This window comes from Anomaloglossus baeobatrachus, chromosome 2, assembly GCF_048569485.1.
Source record: "Anomaloglossus baeobatrachus isolate aAnoBae1 chromosome 2, aAnoBae1.hap1, whole genome shotgun sequence".
Lineage (NCBI taxonomy): Eukaryota > Metazoa > Chordata > Amphibia > Anura > Aromobatidae > Anomaloglossus > Anomaloglossus baeobatrachus.
Window position 1 is genome coordinate 748,505,674 of NC_134354.1, and position 24,108 is coordinate 748,529,781.

A 24,108-nucleotide genomic window follows, 5' to 3' on the forward strand; every position below is an offset into this window, starting at 1 on the left:
GAGAAAGTGCGGGAATCCGGTTTCACAGTGCACACAGTGAGAGGGGTGGAGTATGCAAAACATACTCCAGCTCTCAGCGCTGCTGTGCTATGCAGCGTCACGCCCCTACCCTGACTGTCAGGTCTGTGGGCGGTAACGAAGGGAGACTAGGCCCAGAAGCCGGGGACTCGAGTTAATAAGCGCGGCCGGCATATCAGTGCTGGCCGGCGCGGAAGTCCCCGGCGCACCACAAATCCCAGCGGCGCCTTAAATAAAAATGGCAGCGGCGGTTAGCGCAGTAGTCACCCAATACACTAACACACCCAGCAACGCTGTGGTGTGCGATGGCACTAGTGCGGACAGCGCCGCTGTCCCTGGCGCACTAACACACCCAGCAGTGCTGCCGTGTGTCTGTGCGGTCCCCACAGGGACACAGAGTACCTCCATGTAGCAGGGCCATGTCCCTGAAGATACTCCGCTCCATGTCCAGCAGATACCAGGGGCTGTGGATGGAGCACGGTCTCAGTGCCTGGAGACCGATAGAATCCCACTTCACCCAGAGCCCTGTAAAAAGGGATGGGGAAGGAAGCAGCATGTGGGCTCCAGCCTCCGTACCCGCAATGGGTACCTCAACCTTAACAAACACCTCCGACATGAAGTGGGGTGAGAAGGGAGCATGCTGGGAGCCCTGTATGGGCCCTCTTTTCTTCCATCCGACATAGTCAGCAGCTGCTGCTGACTAAACAGTGGAGCTATGCGTGGATGTGTTGCCTCCTTCGCACAAAGCACAAAACTGGTGAGCCAGTGATCCCACTGGGGGTGTATAGCCAGAAGGGGAGGGGCCTTACACTTTTAAGTGTAATACTTTGTGTGGCCTCCGGAGGCAATAGCTATACACCCAATTGTCTGGGTCTCCCAATTAGGAGCGAAAAAGAAATATGTCTAAGATCACATTACAATTGTCTATCCAGCTATTTATGCATTGACAAATTCCGAATAAATCTGATTTAACTCAAGCTTTAAGAATGTCAGAGTCTGATAAGAAAGTGCTGTCTCCTGACACATAACTATAAATGTAATAGTAGTAGTCAACATCGTGCTAAAGTAGAGGAATAGTGTCACGATGGGCCTGCTCCTAATGACACTGGGCTTTCTCTTTCTCAGTAAAGCTCACGCCCTGCCGATTCAGAGGAACGGACTACCGGATCAGAGGATCATTTCACGTAATGATGCCAAGGTTCGTATTCCTATCAGCAGAAAATTACTACTACCCTATTTGATAAACAATGCATTGGAGTGTCCACTTTTCATAATGAGCTCAGTTCATCCTTTATATTTTTCTTTTTAAGTTGTTGACTTGTGATTTTATTTGTTTTTTTGCACCAAATTCATCAAAATTTGTGAATTTTGCACAAAGCCTCAAATTGTCTTTTTTTTCTCTCTTTATCTGTCTTTGTTACCCTTTAAGAGAAGTCACACTTTTTGCAAAATGTCACAAAAAAAAGGTTTGAGTAGTGTTGTGCCAAATGTTACTAATCTGACGTAAAAATCAGAAAACCAAATCACTAAAAACAACATTAAAAAGGCGCAAACCGTTTGATGAATTTATCGCAAGTCAAAAAGTCAGTAATTGAGAGGTATTCTCAAAAAAATCTGGTGTAAATGCAATAATGAATTGATTCCCAATCCCTTTTTGTTAGGAGAGTCCCTCATTGATAAGCTAATTATAGAATGTTTAACTTTCCTGCAGCGCCCCCCGCAGGGGGAATGAAACATTACACAGTTCTCATTGAGATACATACCTTAGATATTCTTTTCTAACTTATTTACTTAACCCATGATGAATCTGAAATAGGGATCTCCGCTGCCATTTCTCTAATATGGATTTTCAAAAGGGGTTTTCAAAACCAAGAATTCCCCTTTAAACAATAATTAAGGAAATATGTGTTACTTGCTTTCTTATTAAAGTGATGTTAGGGCAATAAGATTTATAAAGATATGTTAGGGTTCACACATGAGCCAAAGGCGATATGTGTGCTGCAATATGGTGCCTCAATTACTCCCTATATTCTCTTGTTGAAATAATATAGAAAATAATTAGTCCATGTGCCCACATTGAGTATTTGGTGAGTTTTTTTACCTCAGTATTTGTAGCCAAAACCAGGAGTGGAACAATCAGAGGAAAAGTATAATAGAAACACGAGCACCACTTCTGTATTTATCACCCACTCCTTGTTTTGACTTACAGATACTGAGGTAAAAAACTCACCAAATACTCAATGTGTGGCCTTATTGGCTCAACCAAGAGCGCTCCTATAAGGCCACATTCACATGTTGAGTATTTGGTGAGTTTTTTACCTCAGTATCTGTAAGTCAAAACCAGGAGTGGGCCAAAAATGCAGCAATGGTGCCCGTGTTTCTATTATACTTTTCCTCTGATTGTTGCACTCCTGGTTTTGTCTTACTAATACGGTAAAACAACTCACCAAAAACTCACCGTGTGCACGTGGCCTTATTGGCTCAACCCAGAATACTACTTTAAGGCCACATGCACACGATTATTTGAGTTTTTACCTCAGTATTTGTAGCCAAAACCTTGAGAAACACAAGCACCACTTCTGCTTTTTTCACCCACTCCTGGTTTTGGCTACAAATACTGAGGTAAAAAAACTCATCAAAAACTCAACGTGCACATGTAGCATTAAAGTAGCACTCTGGGTTGACCCAATAAAGTCAGTTCACACACAGTATTTGGTGAGTTTTTTTTACCTCAGAATGTGTAAGTCAAAACTGGGAGTGGAACAAAAGAAGGAAAAGTATAACAGAAACACAGGCACCACTACTACATGTTTTATGGCTTACAAATTCTGAGGTAAAAAACTCACCAAATACTCAACGTGTGCACGTGGCCTTATTGGATCAAAGCAGAGTGCTCCTTTAAGGCCACATGTTGAGTATTTGGTGAGGTTTTTTTACCTCAGTATTTGTAAGCCAAAACCTGGAGTGGGTATAAAATACAGAAGTGGTGCCTGTGTTTCTATTGTACTTTTCCTCTGATTGTTCCATTCCTGGTTTTGTCTTACTAATACAGAGGTAAAAAAAACCCTTACCAAATACTAAACAATCTGCACGTGGCCTTATTGGCTCATCCCAGAGTGCTACTTTAAGGCCATGAGTATCTAGTGAATTTTTTTACCTCAGTATTTGTAGCCAAAACAAGGAGTGGAACAATCAGAGGAAAAGTATAATAGAAACCTGTCACCAATTCTGAATTTTTTCCCCACTCCTGGTTTTGGATAGAAATACTGAGGTAAAAAACTCACCAAATACTCAACGTGTGAATGTGGCCTTAAAGTAGCACTCTGAGTTGAGCCAATAAGGCCAGTTCACACATCGAGTATTTGGTGAGCATTTTTACCTCGGTATTTGTAAGTTAAAACCAGGAGTGGGTGAATAAAACAGAAGTAGTGCTCGTGTGTCTATTATACTTTTCCTCTGATTGTTCCACTCTTGGTTTTGGCTACAAATACTGAGGTAAAAAACTCACCAAATACTCAATGTATTAGGCTATGTGCGCACTTTGCGTCGAGGTAGTTGCAGTTCTAAACGCATCCTCTGGCAGAAATTGTCTTTGTCAAATTTGTTATTGACCACAAAAACTCTATAAATACGCTTGCGTTTTTACCGCGTTTTTGCCGCGATTTACATGCTTTTTCATTGCTTAAAGTCAGATGCGTTTTGAATACAAATACACTACTAAATAAAGTTTAAACATTCAAACACTATGAAAAAAACAGAAAAAAATGATAACAACTATCATGATTAAAATCATACACAAAATAAATAATTTTATTAAAATTATAACTGTTTTTTTAATATTTATGCATAAAATAACATTAAATTATGGATTTTCATTAATTTAATTGTCAGACTGTGTGTGTGTGTGTGTGTGTGTGTGTAAAGGGACATATTATTCCCATATTATAAAGTCAAAAACGCATGCGTTTATTTTGTCCAAAAAGCATGTTTTCTGCATCCAAAAAGCATGTAAAACGCTGGGATTTTGATTGTGTGTGCGTTTTGACATTTCTCATTGACTCCAATGTTAGCAAAACGCTGCCCAAATGGCAAAAACAATTGACATGTTGCTTCTTTAAACGCTGAGTTTTTGCCAAATTTTCTGCAACTAAAATGCTGCGTTTTTAACTGCATTGTGCGCACAAGAAATCACAATTTACCGTAGACTTTGCATGCATTTTGGCATTAAAACGCTGCAGTTCAAAACGCTGCGGAAACGCATGAAAAAACGCAAAGTGCGCACATAGCCTAAAAATAATGAGAATCGACATGTCCGGTCTTTTCTTTCTCACAAATGCTCATTAGGTGCTCACTAGTTACGAGTCCCGAGCACCAGAGCATGGTAGTGCCCGCTCATCACTAGTTACGAATCCCGAGCACCAGAGCATGGTAGTGCTCAATCATCACTAGTTACGAGTACCGAGCACCAGAGCATGGTAGTGCTCGCTCATCACTAGTTACGAGTACTGAGCACCTGAGCATGGTAGTGCTCAATCATCACTAGTTACGAGTACCGAGCACCAGAGCATGGTAGTGCCCGCTCATCACTAGTTACGAGTACTGAGCACCTGAGCATGGTAGTGCTCAATCATCACTAGTTACGAGTACCGAGCACCAGAGCATGGTAGTGCCCGCTCATCACTAGTTACGAGTACTGAGCACCTGAGCATGGTAGTGCTCGCTCATCACTAGTTACGAGTACTGAGCACCTGAGCATGGTAGTGCTCGCTCATCATTAGTTACGAGTACCGAGCACCAGAGCATGGTAGTGCCCGCTCATCACTAGTTACGAGTACAGAGCACCCGAGCATGGTAGTGCTCGCTCATCACTAGTTAAGAGTACCGAGCACCTGAGCATGGTAGTGCTCGCTCATCACTAGTTACGAGTACCGAGCACCAGAGCATGGTAGTGCCCGCTCATTACTAGTTACAAGTACCGAGCACCCGAGCATGGTAGTGCTCGCTCATCACTAGTTACAAGTACCGAGCACCCGAGCATATTTGTAATCGCTCATCACTAGTTACGAGTACCGAGCACCTGAGCATGGTAGTGCCCGCTCATCACTAGTTACCAGTACTGAGCACCTGAGCATGGTAGTGCCCGCTCATCAATAGTTACGAGTATTGAGCACCTGAGCCTGGTAGTGCTCACTCATCACTAGTTACGAGTATCGAGCACCTGAGCATGGTAGTGCTCGCTCATCATTAGTTACGAGTACCGAGCACCAGAGCATGGTAGTGCCCGCTCATCACTAGTTACGAGTACAGAGCACCCGAGCATGGTAGTGCTCGCTCATCACTAGTTAAGAGTACCGAGCACCTGAGCATGGTAGTGCTCGCTCATCACTAGTTACGAGTACCGAGCACCAGAGCATGGTAGTGCCCGCTCATTACTAGTTACAAGTACCGAGCACCCGAGCATGGTAGTGCTCGCTCATCACTAGTTACAAGTACCGAGCACCCGAGCATATTTGTAATCGCTCATCACTAGTTACGAGTACCGAGCACCTGAGCATGGTAGTGCCCGCTCATCACTAGTTACCAGTACTGAGCACCTGAGCATGGTAGTGCCCGCTCATCAATAGTTACGAGTATTGAGCACCTGAGCCTGGTAGTGCTCACTCATCACTAGTTACGAGTACCGAGCACCTGAGCATGGTAGTGCCCACTCATCACTAGTTACGAGTATCGAGCACCTGAGCATGGTAGTGCCCGCTCATCAATAGTTACGAGTATCGAGCACCTGAGCATGGTAGTGCCCGCTCATCAATAGTTACGAGTATTGAGCACCTGAGCCTGGTAGTGCTCACTCATCACTAGTTACGAGTATCGAGCACCTGAGCATGGTAGTGCTCGCTCATCATTAGTTACGAGTACCGAGCACCAGAGCATGGTAGTGCCCGCTCATCACTAGTTACGAGTACAGAGCACCCGAGCATGGTAGTGCTCAATCATCACTAGTTACGAGTACCGAGCACCAGAGCATGGTAGTGCTCGCTCATCACTAGTTACGAGTACTGAGCACCTGAGCATGGTAGTGCTCAATCATCACTAGTTACGAGTACCGAGCACCAGAGCATGGTAGTGCCCGCTCATCACTAGTTACGAGTACTGAGCACCTGAGCATGGTAGTGCTCAATCATCACTAGTTACGAGTACCGAGCACCAGAGCATGGTAGTGCCCGCTCATCACTAGTTACGAGTACTGAGCACCTGAGCATGGTAGTGCTCGCTCATCACTAGTTACGAGTACTGAGCACCTGAGCATGGTAGTGCTCGCTCATCATTAGTTACGAGTACCGAGCACCAGAGCATGGTAGTGCCCGCTCATCACTAGTTACGAGTACAGAGCACCCGAGCATGGTAGTGCTCGCTCATCACTAGTTAAGAGTACCGAGCACCTGAGCATGGTAGTGCTCGCTCATCACTAGTTACGAGTACCGAGCACCAGAGCATGGTAGTGCCCGCTCATTACTAGTTACAAGTACCGAGCACCCGAGCATATTTGTAATCGCTCATCACTAGTTACGAGTACCGAGCACCTGAGCATGGTAGTGCCCGCTCATCACTAGTTACCAGTACTGAGCACCTGAGCATGGTAGTGCCCGCTCATCAATAGTTACGAGTATTGAGCACCTGAGCCTGGTAGTGCTCACTCATCACTAGTTACGAGTATCGAGCACCTGAGCATGGTAGTGCTCGCTCATCATTAGTTACGAGTACCGAGCACCAGAGCATGGTAGTGCCCGCTCATCACTAGTTACGAGTACAGAGCACCCGAGCATGGTAGTGCTCGCTCATCACTAGTTAAGAGTACCGAGCACCTGAGCATGGTAGTGCTCGCTCATCACTAGTTACGAGTACCGAGCACCAGAGCATGGTAGTGCCCGCTCATTACTAGTTACAAGTACCGAGCACCCGAGCATGGTAGTGCTCGCTCATCACTAGTTACAAGTACCGAGCACCCGAGCATATTTGTAATCGCTCATCACTAGTTACGAGTACCGAGCACCTGAGCATGGTAGTGCCCGCTCATCACTAGTTACCAGTACTGAGCACCTGAGCATGGTAGTGCCCGCTCATCAATAGTTACGAGTATTGAGCACCTGAGCCTGGTAGTGCTCACTCATCACTAGTTACGAGTACCGAGCACCTGAGCATGGTAGTGCCCACTCATCACTAGTTACGAGTATCGAGCACCTGAGCATGGTAGTGCCCGCTCATCAATAGTTACGAGTATTGAGCACCTGAGCCTGGTAGTGCCCGCTCATTACTAGTAAATTGTAGTTATTTATTTTTAAAAACAGTTTATAATTTTGACAATTTGAGAACTTGATACAACAGGAACATGAGAACATGGAAGGCACAGTGACACACAAGAGGTTTCTACAATTTACTGACAAACAACTTCATGAAATACAGAACATCATGGATCTGCTCCTCAACTGGGGCCATAATGTGAGAACAGACAGTATGATGGATGAAGCCAGATGTGGGGTTCCCGATGTCGCAGGTTATGCCGTCATTAGAAAGAATTTAAAATGGAAATCCACTATCATAACCTACAGGTGAGGTAAAATAATTATTTACATATTGTCAGGATTTTCGGGCCAGGACACAGGGTAGACAATGTAGGCGGCTGTCTAAGGCACCATTGGGTGAGGACTATAAGTGCTGTATATAGATGTGTCTTTCCATGCTTTAGTAGAGATGAGTTGCAAAAAAATGCTCATCCATACTTTCTGACATTATGACAAATCTTGGAGAGGAGTTCAGTTTTGTTCACTATATCTAACAGCAAATTTGAGAAGGATTAGGCTTCTTTGAATAAACTTCTTAAAGGGAACTTATCATGTTAAAAAACGCTATTACCTGCCGATATAGTAGGCGTATTTACTGCCGCCATACTGAGCGGTGATTAAAGCTACGCCGACGCCACTGTTATCGCAGTCGGGAGGAATAAAGTTAATTTACCCCCCGGCAGCGGGGCTCTCAGTGCCGGCAGCGGGCAGCTTCAGAACGTTATTAACCTGCATATTAACCCCATATCTCCAGGTTATTAGTATTTTTTCACATGACAGATTCAGTTTAGGGTTGACATCAGCTACTTTAAAGTATATAGCTTTGATAGTTTAGGAGGTAAATTACATATAAGTTCAATTAAAGGGTAACTATAATGTTAGTTTTATAAATTGGTATCTGCAGGGGCGGACATATTATCGGTGCAGCCTGTGCAGCCCTACAGGGGCACAAGAGGACAGGGGGCCCATTTCTACCTCCAAAGCAGGTGAAATTGTGCATTATAAAAAATTATTGAGCTACAAGGGGCCCATATATTGTTTTTGCACAGGGGCCCTCTTCTATCTGTGTCCACCAGTGGATATTAGACATAAAAAAGTATCTGTGTAATATATTATCAGATAAATTTACTCCTTTCTCTTCCTGGGTTGATCTTTGACTCTCATTTCAGGTGTAAAATCTGTGTTCAGTGAAGACAGACTTTCCCATTACAGATATAGAACAAAACAATTGGTGCTTTTAAAAATCTATGGAAGAAGGAGGAGCTAGAGTCTGACATAGACATTCTACTGTGAGTTCTCCATAGACCTTTATGAGCACCAACTGGTTTACTATGGTGCTTTTTTTATTGAAAAAAATCATAGCAATCTGACTTTGCATCATGTAGAATAGTGAATTACACTCCAGATCTTCCACCGGCCGATGTGGATCGGAGCATACGAGAAGCCTTGAGAGTGTGGAGCGAGGTGACTCCCCTCCAGTTTATACAGCTTCATGGTGGACATGCTGACCTGATGATCTCCTTTGTTGCCAGAGGTAACTCTGCTTACATAATTCTATAAATATAGTCTTATAAATGCCTGTTAACAAGAATTTGCTTTCATCGTCTCTAGAACATGGAGATTTCTTCTCGTTCGATGGTCCTAGAAGGGTGTTGGCTCATGCCTTTCCTCCTGGAGACCACTTGGGTGGAGATGTTCATTTTGATGAGGAGGAAACTTGGACTGTGGATTCAGAAGGTAAAAGTTTTATTTTTTGTTAACCCAGAGGCATAATTTAAAGGCGCTGTCCAGGGAAGATACTTTAAATATTTATGGGGTCACCTCGAGTGGGATCAGCATCTAGTGGTTTAGGTTAGTTTAGGGGTTAATGTTTAATATCTGGAAGAGATGTTGTAGCCTCCTATGGTCCATGCTTTTTAATTACATTTTGCAAGACATATACTGGAATTGGTTTACTCCATTGACAATAATGGAGAATTTTGGTGGATTTGATCCCACATTCAATGTCAACTGTGTGGAAGTCTAAAATTTACCAAGTTCTATGTATATTATGTACTTTCCCCCTCAAGACCTTCTCCCTTGTATGTAATATTCCTTTATTTTCGCCTTACAGACTACAATTTATTCTCAGTGGCTGTACATGAGTTTGGGCACGCATTGGGGCTGACACACTCCAGTAATCATTATGCCCTTATGTACCCCATCTACAATTACTTCAATTCTGAGAACTTCACTCTTCCGGCTGATGATGTCCTGGGAATACAGGAATTGTATGGTAAGTCACATTTATTTTGTATGTGTTGCCTGTTGCTTTGTTTTTTTGGGGGGTTCCATTCGAATATGTTTCACGTTGTTGTATGTGGGAGGAGGTGAGGGATCACGACTCTCCTCAGTGGATGAGTTAAAAAAAATAAAAGAAGTATCGGGCATGTTGAATTTCTGCATGCCCAATCCTCTAGGCAGATTAGTTTCATTCTGTCAGCGACAGACTCCCCTTTCCCTAATAAGAGCACATGAATTGTCACTGTCATTGTGCATTGAGAATTCTGACAGATAGCGGCTTAGAAAGCTATTGCTATGCTCACCTCTGTAGGTAAATGTAGTTTCTTTTCTGTTGGGGAGGAGAGGGTTAATGTCAGTATTCGAACCCTGCAAGCATTCTCATTACCATCCCAGGGTTTCCAGTTTGGGACCACTCCCAGTCTATATATATACCCTCTGCTCCCAGTAGAGGGTGTCTGTTATTTAGTCTCATTTGGATGTTTGGCCTTGAGTTGGAAGGAGCTGGTGGAACCCTCCCTGCAAGTTGTTATGTAAGCTGCAGTCTTGGCTGCACTGACTGCAGCAGTGTGTTGGTGTCTTTCCCCCTGTCTGTCTTTCTTTACCTTGTGTGTTGTTTTAGTGCAGTGGCGGGGCTAGCGTCCCTTACCTGTCCACTCAGTAGCCAGGTCTATTGTAAGGTCACTCAAGCCTTCAGGTTCCTGCTTGGCTACAGGTGAGGAACCTGTATAGGGACTGGCTAGGAGTGCAGGGATCACTTGCAGGTAAGTGGAGGTGTCCATCTTCCCTCTCACTAGCGCTAGGGCCCACCGTTGTTAAAGTGTCCCCGTTGTGTTGTGTGTTGCATCGTGCGCCATATTACCCTGTCACAACCGTCACATGAATGTTCTGCTCTGTTGAGTGAGACAATGTGCGGGAGACATCAGGAGGAATGCCGGGTGGCGGAACAAACTTTCAGCTTCCAATTTTTTGCTGCTCCTCCACCTCTTTAGTCTATAGACTTTGGTGTGTAAGTTCAGCAGGGCCAAAACTGCCATTTTGGATCTTTAATCTTTGTATGTCAAATTTACTAATAAACCCATTTCCACCCATGTCCCAGAAAACAGCAGCCTACTTTGTACAATAACTGTTTATTGAACCTGTTAGTAAGTGTACCGCCCCCACGTCAGTAGCAGCCAGGCTGCTCGGATCCGGACCCGCAGTGTGGCTCGAGGGATTCTCCGGACCCAGGGCTCACGTAGACACTCCGAATGAAAGGGGACGTATTTGTACGGGATTTGCCGTAATCACTCTGTGACGCCACCCACGGTGTGTGGTGAAGTGTGGCACCACCGCTGCTGATGTGGGGCAGCCGGGGGCGATGGAATGGCAGCTAGATGTTAACCTCTCCGTGGGTAGGGATGGTTGCCCCGGGGCCCAGTGACTCCGTGCAGGGGACGGTGATGGCAGGGGCCGGCGCGCCTGGTGAGACCAGGGAGTCTCAGCTTACTCACGGTAAATAAATCAGACAAGTCCAGTGGTTAACCAAGGTGCTGGTGGCCGGCCGCAGCGGCCGGGTGTACTCTGGTCCCCCACCCGGGCTGGTGGTCTGTGTCACTTCCCTCTGCACTGTGTTGTGATGTGGTGGACTTCCCGGTGTGGAACGCGGGAGTCCGCTCCCGGTACTTCTGTTGGGAGCCGTGCCCGCTGACGCTGACCCTTGGGATCTACCGGGCCCTTTCGGATGCCCTATCCCTCTCGGTGGGTGGTTGTCTCTTTTCGGGACTTAGGTTGGGACAGGACCTATAATCCTGCCCTCAATTGATTAATTAGCTAGGCCGTTGGTTCCGGTCCTGGCTTCAGGGTCCAAGTACCCCCTTGTGTGCACGGTTTCCGGGTCGGTTCTCTGGTGTCGGTACCGGCGGGCTACAACCCTGCCCCGGTCCACCTCGGATCTCCAGCAGCCTTCTTCCCGTCTCCTGCTGACACTGACCACTGTCTGCCACCTAGCCAGTGCGCCGGAGCTCCAACCCCGGCGCCTGTCAGCTTCCAGTCCAAACTCCTCACTCCCAACTTGAACTCCACTGACTGTTTTCCTGCCCCGGGTTCTCCAGACCCCTAGGTGGGCATTCCCCATCCACCTGGTCCCGCCCACTGCTGTGTCTGTCCTTCCCTGGGGGGGGGTGACTATGGTTTCCGGTCGGCTGAGTGTAACCCTGTGAGGGAAGGTGTTATGCGGAGGAATATGTGTGACTACCTGATGTGTCAGGGCGTCACATAAACAGTGTTCGACTATTTGGACCAAAAGTGATCAACTGTGACAGAGCAAGTGTTTTATTTTCCTGCAGCGCTACCACTGGGGAAATTAAGATTTACACACTTGTCAATTACTGTAAGTCAACGGGGAACCATATATTGTACAGACTTGTCGGCTCCCATGGTAGATGATGTTCATAGGCATTCTGGCTAATAATGAAGGGGTTTGCGAAAACAGATATTAGCTCAGGCAACCCCTTTAAATTATAGTGTATCCCTGTGATAGAAAATGCACAACTACTGACTATTTTACTTTGTTTTCAGGTTCCAGACCCTCAAGTGTTATAACTCCCGCAATCTGCACCCAGGAGGTACCCATCGATGCCATTGCACATTGGGAGGGAGGCATCATTATCTTTAAGGACAGGTATACAATTTTGAATATTGCAACCGTCCTTTAATTGTTATTTTCAAAAGAATCAAAACCAGTGGAGACTAATAACTGATTGACCCATACATAATAGATACTTTTGGAAACAAGAAAGATTGTGCCTGTTGGATTTCTACATGCCCAATCCTTTGTCTTCTAGCAGATAAGCTACTGACAAAGTTGTCTGACAATGACGCATTCCGCACTGCCAATTGAGAACACATGGAGGTATTCTGAATGAGAGCTAGATATCAAATTTAGTGTTATGCACAAAAGTATTCCAACATGGGTAAAATGGGAAATAAAGATTATCTCAATGCAGCTGCATCTGTACTCTACTGGTTCTGTTACAGACTAATATCCCTAACTGCGCACCCCTTAGTAGCTCATGCACAGGCTGGAATATCCCTAGCCACAACACCAGACCTGTCTGCCTAAAAGGCCATCGACTTGTTCCTCGTACCTCCTGAGGAACCATAGGAGAGATTGCTAAGCACTATAAACCAAGATAGGAAAACGTGCCTAGATAGGCAGGGATCCAAGGGTCGGAAACCTAAAACATGTGCACAAGTGGAAAAGGTGAAATAGCAAACGCAAGCTAGGGTAGCCTCCTACAAACCTAACAGCAAAGGTACAGGTAAGATAAATGAGAAAACATAGAGCAAATACCAAATTGTTCTCTGTCTAAGGCCTCTTTCACACGTACGTGCCTCCGGTACATGTTTGGCAGTTTTCTCACGTACCGGAGACACGTACACACGTAGACCTATGGATTCCTATGGTTTTGGACACACGTAAGTATTTTCGCACAGAACGTGTGTCTGTTCCGTACTTACGTGTGTCCATGTGTTTCTCACGGTAACATGTCCGTTTTCTCTCCGGCATCACGGGTGTCACACGGAAAGCAAACGTGTCACAAGTAATGCAAACGGACCACACGGATATGTTCTGTGTAACACGCACCGGAGAAAAGACGTGTCTGTGAGAAAAAAAAAAAACTTTACTCACCTTCTCCAGCCCTGCAGTCTCTGCGGTTGCTGTCACTTGCTGCTGACCGCCGCTCATTATGCTCATTGCATATTCACTTCACTGCGGCCGGAAGCAGCAGCAGCGGGGAGTCGGCAGGATCGGAGACCGAAGATCAGCACCACGGACAGCGATGCCAGGGACAGGTTAGTACAAAGCTCCCGTTCTCCGTGTGTTATCACGGATAACACACGGAGAACACACGTAGCCCATAAACACGGCTCACGGAGGGCAAAACGCACCTCTGACATGTCCGTGAAAAACGTGCATGGTTTTTCACGTACGTGTGAAAGAGGCCTAACAGGCAAAAATCCCTAGTAGTGGAGCTGGAACTGTCGCGGGCGGAGGAGGGGACGCTGCGCTCTCCCACTGCTCGGGTCCGGCCGCTGCTGCTGCGGCTGCTGCTGCTCGGTGGTGGCTTGAGCGGTGGGCCAGATCCCGGGGACTCGAGCGGCGCTCCTCGCCCGTGAGTGAAAAGGGTGGGGATTGGATTGTGGGGATTTGGTTATTGTCCGTGATGCCACCCACGGTTGTGGTGATATTGGTGACACCACCGCTGCTCTGGACGGGGAATCCCGGGAGCGATGACTGGGAGCAGCCTGGATGTTAGTTCTCCCCTCCGTGGGTAGGGGGTTGGTTGTCCCGGGGCCCAGTAATGGGGTAGTGATGGATGGCAGGTGGGTTACGACCCTGGCGAGGTGCAGGGTCGCAGGGGCAGCGCTGTGCCGCACGGCACGGTGGTACTCACTCAGCCAATGATGAGGACACAGTTCTCGGTAAAACACACGGCTGGATGGACGGGTCCCACAGATGGCTGCGGTGTTTCTCCTCCCGGCAGGTTGATGGTGACTGCCTTTCCGTGCACCTGTGTAACGTGTACGGTTCCAATGGGTTCCCACCGGTAACCCGCTCCCCAGCTTGGATGGGTGCTGAAGGAGCCCCTTTTGCCCGCAGGCTCTGGCCCTGGGAACTTTAGCCTTGGCGGTGACTGTGTTTCCCTCTCTCGGTTGGACTGTTGCCTTCTGACGGGACTTGGCTGCTGGGAAACCCAGGAGGTTCCCTTCACTAACGGATTTGGCAAATTCACGGCGACTCCTAGCTTTGTCGGGGTCCGTAAGCCCCTGCCGGATGGTGCTGGCTTCTCTTTGCGTACCGGTCCGGTACCGCCGGGCCACCGCCCGTCCACGGTCCTTACGGTTAGCTCCAATAGGCCACTCCTGCAGACGGTCACCACCATCTGCCAACCTTGCTGATCCGTCCGGGCCACACACCCGGACCAACTTCAGGCTTCTCTTCTGCCACTCCCCTCCTTCCACTTTCACTTCCAACACTAACCTCTACTGCAAACTATCTGCTCTCTTTTCCCGCCTCCAGGACTGTGAACTCCTCGGTGGGTGGGGCCAACCGCCTGGCCCACCCCCTGGTGTGGACATCAGCCCCTGGAGGAAGGCAACAAGGGTTTTTGTCTGACTTTGGTGTGCCTGACCGGGAGTGTGGGGTGTGTTGGTGTAGTGCTTGTGACGTCCTGGCTTGCCCAGGGCGCCACAGAACTCCTTAGCAGAATACAAATTGGAATATAGCCAGCAGAGAAGGCTAGTATCAGGAGAGTATAAATAGCCACACCCGGGATGTGATAGGATAGAGAAAATGAGATAGTGAGAACACCTGATTACTCCAAACCAAAAGGAGAGAAGCAAAAGTAAAAGACCATCAGCATTTGGACAGGGACCGACCATAGGATAGAGAAAATGAGATGGTGAGAACACCTGATAACCATAAACCAAAAGGAGAGAAGCAAAAGTAAAAGACAATCAGCATTTGGACAGGGACCGACCATAGGACAGAGAAAATGAGCTAGCGAGAACACCTGATAACCGCAAACCAAAAGGAGAGAAGCATATGTGAAAGACCATCAGCATTTGGACAGGGACCGACCATAAGACAGAGAAAATGAGCTAGCGAGAACACCTGATAACCGTAAACCAAAAGGAGAGAAGCAAATGTGAAAAACCATCAGTATTTGAACAGGGACGGACCAGGCTGTGGTGCAGCAGGGAAGGAAACTGACTATGCAGCACAAGGTCACCAGATTGAGTTCCAAACCTGAGGCATGATATTTAGCTCTCTAAATCCATAGTTGCCCATCGATTTGTTATGTATAATTCCTCTCTTGTCCTGTAGGAGCACTGCAGAAAAGCATAGAGGATGTTCACCACCAGAACCTGATCCATGTGATCAGCTTTGTGTTTCCATTTTAGAATGACTTCTTTTTACTTTATATTTTTGGTAGACATGTGTGGTATCACCATCCAAACGTATTTGCACATACAGCAATCCTAACAAGTTCACTGTTGGAGAAAGTCCCTGATTTCATAGATACCGCCTATAATTACCCAGTAAAGAACTCCATATTGATATTTAAAGGTAAGTTGGAAACCAATGTAATTAATAGGGTTGTTGGGATGAGAAAGTGTTTCTTTTTTTCCAGCAACAACGCCACACCTCTGTTTGGGTTGTCTCTTGTATTACAGGTCAGTAACATTCAAGTTAATATGGATAAGTTGCAATTCCAGACAATGCTCGCTGACCAATTTTTGAATTTATTTATTTTTTTCAAAATAAAACATACCCATGTTCTAAGCCTGTACAACACCAGACATGGTCTGTAATTGATATCTTACTATGGGTGAAATAAATATTGAATGTGTCACCAATTTTCTAAGTAAATGTATTTGTAAAGTTGATATTGACATGAACTACTCAGTAGATGTCGGTAACTACCCATCCAATCCACACAGGCAAAGAAATCAAACCATATATGTCCTTAAAATAAGCTACTAAAATGACACAGGGAAAGAGTATTGAACACATGAATAAAGAAAAGTGCAAAAAACATGGAAAGTCATGAGACCAGCTGATATCTATCAGTAATTAGAACGTAATCCTGCCACTTTATGAAAAAAATCAGCTGGTTTAATTGATGGCCTATAAAAAGGTGTCTCATTGGCAAGGTGCCACACAAGAAACATCTTATGATGGGTAAAACCAGTGAGCTGTCCCAAGACTTTCACAACCTTATTATTACAAAACATAATGATGTAATTGGTTACAGAACAATTTCTATTCTACTGAAGGTTCCAGTGAGCACTGTTGTGGCCATAATCCAGAAGTGGAAAGAACATAATTTTACCATAAATCAGTTACAACCAGGTGCTCCCCGCAGGATTTCAGACAGAGGAGTGAAAAGAATTATCAGAAGAGTTGTCCAAGAACCACCTGTGGAGAGCTGCAGAAAGAAACAAACAAGTTATGCACTCGTCCTCCGTGGCCTGTATGCACACTCGCCACACAAGTCTCCACTGCTGAACAAAAAGCAGATTTGAGCGTGTTTAAAGTTTGCTCAACAACATTTCCATAAGGCCCGTTTCCCACGTCAGTGAAAAACACAGACGTTTTTCACTGGCGTGTAAAACACGCACATGTCCCTGCGTGTGCCGTGAATCACGGCACACGTGGGTTGTCTAAGTGCAATCCAGGCTCCGTTCTCCGTGGCCCGTGATTGCACTTATAAATCAACTCACCTGTGCCCGCTCCCGCTCTCCATGGTGCTGATCGCTCCCGCGGTGCAGCATCCGGCCGGCGCTGACCCCTGCAGCAGCTGCTTCCGGGTCGGCTGTGTCGTGCATCATTAATATGCGCGACAGTAATCAGCCGGCTTAGAAGCAGCAGGGAGGACGGGCTGCAGAGGACATCGCTGGACGCCGGGTGAGTAAAAATGTTTATTATTTTAAATGCACGTTTTTTTCTGGCACGTGTTTCACGGACCACACCACTGCGTGGTCCATGGGACATCAGTGATGCCAGAAAAAAATGGACATGTCTCTGTGCGGCAATCACGCACACGCAGGTACGCCGCACGGAGACACGTGCAGTGAAAAATCACTGACGTGTGAGCAGACCCATTCATTATAATGGGTCTGCATATGTCAGTGATTCTGGTACGTTTAAAAAAAAGCACAAACGTACCAGAATCACTGACGTGTGAAAGGGGCCTAAGTCTGTGAAATAGTGGGAGAATATAGTCTGGTCAGAATAAAATTGATGTCTTTGGATGCCATAATACACATCATGTTTGGAGGCTAAAAGGCTTATCACACCACAAACGCCATAACAATGAAGTTTGGAGGTGAGGACATCATGTGGTGCTATTTTTCAGCATACAGCACTGGTAAACTTCACATGACTTAAGGAAGGATTAATGGACAAATGTACCAAAACAGTATTTATAAAATCTGCTGCCATCTACCAGGATGATTAAGATGAAATGAAGGTGGACTTTTCAGCAAGACAATGATCCCAAAAATACAGCCAAGGAAACACTCAATTCGTTTCAGAGAAAAAAATAAAGCTGCTAGAATGGTTGAGCCGATCATCTGACCTACATACAATAAAAAATTTATGGAAGAAACTAAAGATAATAGGTCATAGAAGGAGCCCACGGGACTTCCAGGATTTTAATAGTGTTTGAGTGGAATAATAGGCCAAAATCACACCTGAGCAATGCATGCAACTAGTTTCTCCACATTGGTGGCATTTTGAGGCTGTCGTCACCAACAAAGGTTTTTCTACAAAGTATTGAATACATTTCACTAAGTGTTCAATACTTTTACTTTTACCCTGTGTCATTTCTCATTATTACACATTCCTAAATTTGTGTGGAGACAGCTCACTGGTTTTACCCATCATTAGACTTTTCTTGTGTGGCACCTTGGTAATGAGACATCAGTTGAACCTGTTGAGATTTTTTTTTCTAAGTGGCAGCATTGCTTTCTAATTCAGCTGGTATCAACACTTTTGATGGTTTTTGCATCTTTTTTTTTCTTCATGTGTTCAATACTTTTTCCCTGTGTCATTTCTCATTAATATATAACTTATTTTATGAACATCTATGGTTTGATTTCTTTGTCTGTGTGGATTGGATGGGTTTTTACCGACATCTAGTGAGAAATTCATGTAGCATGTTCAATACTTATATCACTTCTAAATCCATGCCATTAGGGAGACAGTTCTGGTCTGTCAATGGATCCAACCTGAAAGTTGAAGAACCTGGAGATATTGGCTTGTTTGGCTTCCCCGAGTCTGTGATGAGAATAGATGCTGCTTTCCATGATGGGGAGAAAGAAAAAACCTTCTTTTTTACTGGAGACCTGTGCTGGAGGTAGGCCACAAATCCTAGGAAGACAATTTTACTTATCACAAAATATACTAGGGAGAATGTGCCTGATTTCTTTTCACATGTTTTGACTATTTGTGTTGCAGTATTAGAAATGTAATCCAGTACCAGACTTAAAGGACTTAACAGACGTAAAGTGAACCTGTCAGGTGCAATATGTGTCGCGGGTGGGGAGGGGACGCTGCGCTCACCACGCTCGGGTCCGGCGCTGCTGCTTCGCTTGCTGCTCGGTGGCTCGAGCGGTGGGCCGGATCCCAGGGACTCGAGCGGCGCTCCTCGCCCGTGAGTGAAAAGGGGAATGGTTTTTGGGGATTTATTGTCTGTGACGCCACCCACGGTTGTGGTGAGGTTGTGACACCACCGCTGCTCTGGACGGGGATCCCAGGAGCGATGACGGGGAGCAGCTTGGATGTTGTTCTTCCCCTCCGTGAGTAGGGGGATTGGTTGTCCCGGGGCCCGGTGAGGGAGGGATGGCAGGCGGGTTACGGGGCCTGGTGAGGTGCAGGGTCACGGGGGCAGCGCAGTGCCGCACGGCACAGTGGTACTCACTCAGCCAATGATGAATGCAAAGTCTCCGGGAAAACAAACGGCTGGATGGACGGGTCCCACAGACAGCTGCGGTTGTTCTCCCGGTAGGTTGGCGGTGACTGCCTTTCCCTGCACCTATGTTATGTTCTCGGTTCTGGTGGCTTCCCACCGGTAACCCGCTCCCCAGCTTGGATGGAGGCTGAGGGAGCCCCTTTTGCCCGTAGGCTCTGGCCCTGGGAACTGTAACCTTGGCAGTGACTGTATTTCACGGTTTGAGCTGTTGCCTTCAATCGGGTCTTGACTGCTGGGAAACCCCGGAGGTTCCCTTCGCTAACGGATTTGACCTGTTTTACGGCGACTCCTAGCCTGGTCGGGGTCCGTAAGCCCTGCCGAATGGTGCTGGCTTCTCTTCGCTCCCCGATCCAGTACCGGCGGGCCACTGCCCGTCCCTGGTCCTTACGGTTCACGTCAATCAGCCCCTCCTGCAGACGGTCACCACCGTCTGCCAACCTTGTTGTATGTGCCTGGGCCACGCACCCGGACACGGTCAGTCTCCTCCACTACCACTTCACTTCTCCTCTTCTCAACTCTCCCAACTCTAAATTCAACTGCCTTCCTTTTCCCACCTCCACGACTGTGAACTCCTCGGTGAGTGGGGCCAACCGCCTGGCTCCACCCCCTGGTGTGAACATCAGCCCCTGGAGGGAGGCAACAAGGATTTTTGTTTGACCTCGATGTGCCTAGCCGGGGTGTGGGGTGTGTTGTTGCAGTATCTGTGACGTCCTGGCTTGTCCAGGGCGCCACATATGCACCCAGAACCATGAGCAGTTCTGGGTACATATTGCTAATCCCTGCCTAACCGTCCCTGCATCTAGTAACATAGATAAAGAGATCTTTAGAAAAAGTATTTCTAAAGATCCATCATTATATGGTAATGAGGCCAGTGACTAGTCACAAGGGCGTTACTTCCCTTGGCTAGTCAGCCCCCTTAGCATGTAAGAACGCCCCTGTGGGCAAGCTAACATGCTAATGAATGTGCAGCATCAAAAGTATGGTCGCTCTCACCTCTGCTGCCACTGCAGGTTTTCGGCTCAATGTGCACGATCAGAACATCCCCGGACTTCCTGTCATGCGCACTACACCAGTTTAAAGCCGGGACTCATACGCCCCCGGCTTCATAGTGCACATGACTGGAAGTCCAGGAGTTCTGATCATGAGCACTGAGCCGAAATCATGCATCAGACGTGGTGGCAGCAGAGAGCGGTGAGATCGACCATACCTCTGACTCTGCACATTCATTAGCATGTTAGCACGCCCACAGGGGTGTACTTACATGCTAAGGGGCCGACTAGCCAAGGGAAATAATGCCCTTGCGACTAGTCCCTGGCCTCATTACCATATAATGATGGATCTTTACAAATACTTTTTCTAAAGATCTCTTTAGCTATGTTACTAGATACAGGGATGATTAGGCAGGGATTAGCAATATGCACCGAGAACTGCTCGTTTTTCTGGGTGCATATTGGACCTGACAGGTTCTCTTTAGGATTTCTCCTACAACATGTACCTCTTTTGTGAAGTAGTTATACCTCTAAGACCACGTTCCCACATTCAGTATTTAGTTACTATTTTGCATCAATAAAAATAGTGTTTGGCCCCAAAGAATAACATTGGTCCAAATGCAATCTGATGTTTTCTCAGATCGCACTGGGACTGAAAATACAGTTGTCTGCACAAGCCCTAATGGTACATTTTTTTTGCCTGTGACCAAATTTATCTGCTGTATATGGCCACATCCCGACAATTGTCGTCATATTTTCTATGTCATGTGCTGATGATATTTTCCTTTGGTGTTTGCTTTAGTTATAATGAACAACAAGGGCAGATGAACGCTGGTTTTCCGTTATCACTGGAGTCGCAATTCCCTGGTGTGGGAAATAAAGTGGATGCAGCCTATATGAATGTGAATGGTAATTTATACAATAATAACTTCCAGAAATAAACAGGGGAATGAGGAATAATAGGACATGGATTCAAACCTTGGTGGAAATGATTAAAGGGGTGGTTCACTACTCTCCAGTAGTGGCCATATCTCTGTAAAACCAATAGGGAAGTCTTTTTCTAAGTACCTTGATCAGCCAATTCTGCCTGTGAATGGCGCTATTGCGGTCCACTCATCCCCATGAAGTGACCCCCGGGCTTCTTGACCTCTGAGATCTGGTGATGTCAGGTCAACTGGAACCTGACATCACCGCAGCCGGCTGCAGTCTTCCTGAGTGACTGGGCTTTCATCACTCATCACAGCCCAGCATCGCTCCTGTTTGTGGTGCTCTGCAGTGAAGGAGAATGCGCGCAACATGTTGGGCTGTGACGCTGGGCTGAGTTGCCAAACTCCGCCTACAGCCCAGTTGCTCAGGAAGGCTGGGGCCAGTAGCTGTGACATCACCAGATCCCGAAAGTCACGGAGCCCTGGGGGTCACTTCATGGAGATGAGCTGACCGAAATAGCGCTACTACCAGGCAGAATTGGCTGATCAAGGTATTTAGAAAAAAAATTCCCTATCAATTTTACAGCGCTGTAGTCACTAGTGCAGAGTAGTGAATCACCCTTTTAAAGAAGTTCTCTAACGTGTTTCACTTTTACATCAGGAGGTGAGAGACGCTGATGATCTTACATTTTCAGGTGGCTGCCAGAACACATGTGCGGGCCAGCAGGTATCATGCACATGTGCTATTCCTTAGGCCTCTTTCACACGTACGTGCCTCCGGTACGTGTTTGGCAGTTTTCTCACGTACCGGAGACACGTACACACGTAGACCTAGGTATTCCTATGGTTTTGTACACACGTAAGTATTTGCGCACAGAACGTGTGTCCGTTCCGTATTACGTATATCGGTGTGTTTCTCACACCGACATGTCCGTTTTCTCTCCGGCATCATGGGTGTCACACGGAACGCAAACGTGTCACACGTCATGCAAACGGACTACATGGATGCGCACCAGAGAGAAGACATGTGTCTGTGAGAAAAAAAAACAAAACTTTACTCACCTTCTCCAGCCCTCCTGTCCCTGCCGCTGCTGTCACTTGCTGCCGACCGCCGCTCATTAGGCTCATTGAATACTCTCTCCACTGCGGCCGGAAGCAGCAGCAGCGGGGAGTTGGCAGTACCGGAGACCGAAGATCAGCACCATGGACAGCGACGCCAGGGACAGGTGAGCAGAAAGTTCTCGTTCTCCGTGTGTTATCACGGATAACACACGGAGAAGACACGTAGCCCATAAACACGGCTCACGGAGGGCAAAACGCACCTCTGACACGTCCGTGAAAAACGTGCGTGATTTTTCACAAACGTGTGAAAGAGGCCTTAGACAAGGAAGCATCATCGGCGCCTCTCACCTCCTAATGCGGAAGCAAGTGGCACCCAAGAACTGTTTAAATATTTCTTGAGTACTGATTATGATTTATTCACCACACTATGTGAATAAGATTGAAGTACACAGTACCATCTGGTCCCTGCAGACCTTTTTTTTTTTTTAAATTGCCAAAATGTGGCACCGTTCCAATGTGTAAATATGGATGTGCAGAGAAGAGAAATATTAGACTACGTTACTGTAACGGGGGCAGGGGGCGCCTCAGGGGGTGTAGTCGGGTCCCCTCGCCTTGTGGGCCGCAGGCTGAACCCCGGCCCGGCCGTTACTTGCAAAACAGGTGTGTTGTGGGGGCAGAGTGTGGATGCATGGGGCCCATTCATGACAGCGTTCTTTCTGTGCTCTCCAGCTCCTTCTTCACTGTCAGGAAAGAGACAATTGCAGGCAGCGGGTAAACCAAACACCGTTTTATTAAACAAAGCTTCCATCTTTTTGTTTGCAGCAGGTTTACATTAGTACGTTACAAGTTACAGGTCCTTTTCTACAAAAACGGTTTCCTTTTTCTCTACGGGCACTTTCCTTTGCCTGCAGGGGACATACGTTAACCCCCTAGTAGCTGCGCTCTAACCCGGATTTACTGTAGGGCAGATCCAGCACTCACTACCGGCTCTGGATAAGTTCTCACCTCTCCACTTCTTTGTCAGGGCACTAACCTTCGCCTGCAGGGGCCACTTGTTATCCCCCTGATAGCTGCACTCCACTCTAGTACACACCACCGGCTCCGGACTAGTCCCAACTCTTCCACCGTTTCTCATGGGTTTCCTCTGCTTTCTAGCCAAGAGTACTCACTCAGGCTGACTGCCTCGTCTCACTCCCACACTCTGCCCCGTCACCTCAGACCGAGCTTGCTCGCCTCTCACATCTCACTGCACACTCGACTCTGCATTCAGAACCCTTCCTTCCCCACCTAGGCTGCCCTGCCCCTTCCTTCCCTGCCACTGTTACCAGGGGAACCACTGCTCTACACTGGCACCTAGTGGGGAAACAGTTTATGACAGGTAACATTTTACCATCAACATTTACAATTTGCCACCATACTACTGTGGCGTTTTCAGGGGGGAAAAACCGCTCCTTCACTACCAGGGGTCCGACTACCCCTTACATTACCATTTGGCAATTTTTCGGATTTTTTTTTTTTTTTTATCATATACTAGAATTTTTGCTATCCCCAATCAGATGACTAGCACAGTCACAGAAATGCAATAATTCTACAATGTGTGAACTAGGCCCAAGTGACATCGCATTTCCATCTCCTGCTTACAGATGAAGTGAAACTTTTAGGGGTGTAAATTCTTTATGCTTTCCCCGAACGCTGATTGCATTGGAGAATTACATTTCTGTAAAGTGTGCATGTAATGCATCCCCCAAATATTGTAGCCCATGTATTCCCTGACTGGATAACATTACAGAAGTTGAGACACTTTTTTTTTAAAATAAATAATTAAATATCAGAGTATGGATAACTATTAATTATGATCTTCTCTCCTATAGGAAACATCCTTTTTTATCGTGGAGAAACACAGATCGAGTATGACCCAAGAAGTCACCATGTTACAAAAGTCATTGAGAGCTTCTCTGTCTTGTGCTAA

At 46.6% G+C, this 24,108-nt stretch overlaps 1 protein-coding gene across 1 annotated transcript; it reads left to right on the forward strand.

The window, feature by feature from the left end:
* The first annotated feature begins 1,102 nt into the window (after positions 1-1,102).
* On the forward strand, positions 1,103-24,108 carry LOC142290680 (collagenase 3-like). The gene is made up of 10 exons (XM_075334666.1): positions 1,103-1,216; positions 7,402-7,625; positions 8,744-8,892; positions 8,970-9,095; positions 9,472-9,633; positions 12,198-12,300; positions 15,620-15,753; positions 18,388-18,547; positions 20,954-21,060; positions 24,011-24,108. The coding sequence occupies exons 1-10, from the start codon at positions 1,103-1,105 to the stop codon at positions 24,106-24,108; spliced, it is 1,377 nt and encodes a 458-aa protein (XP_075190781.1).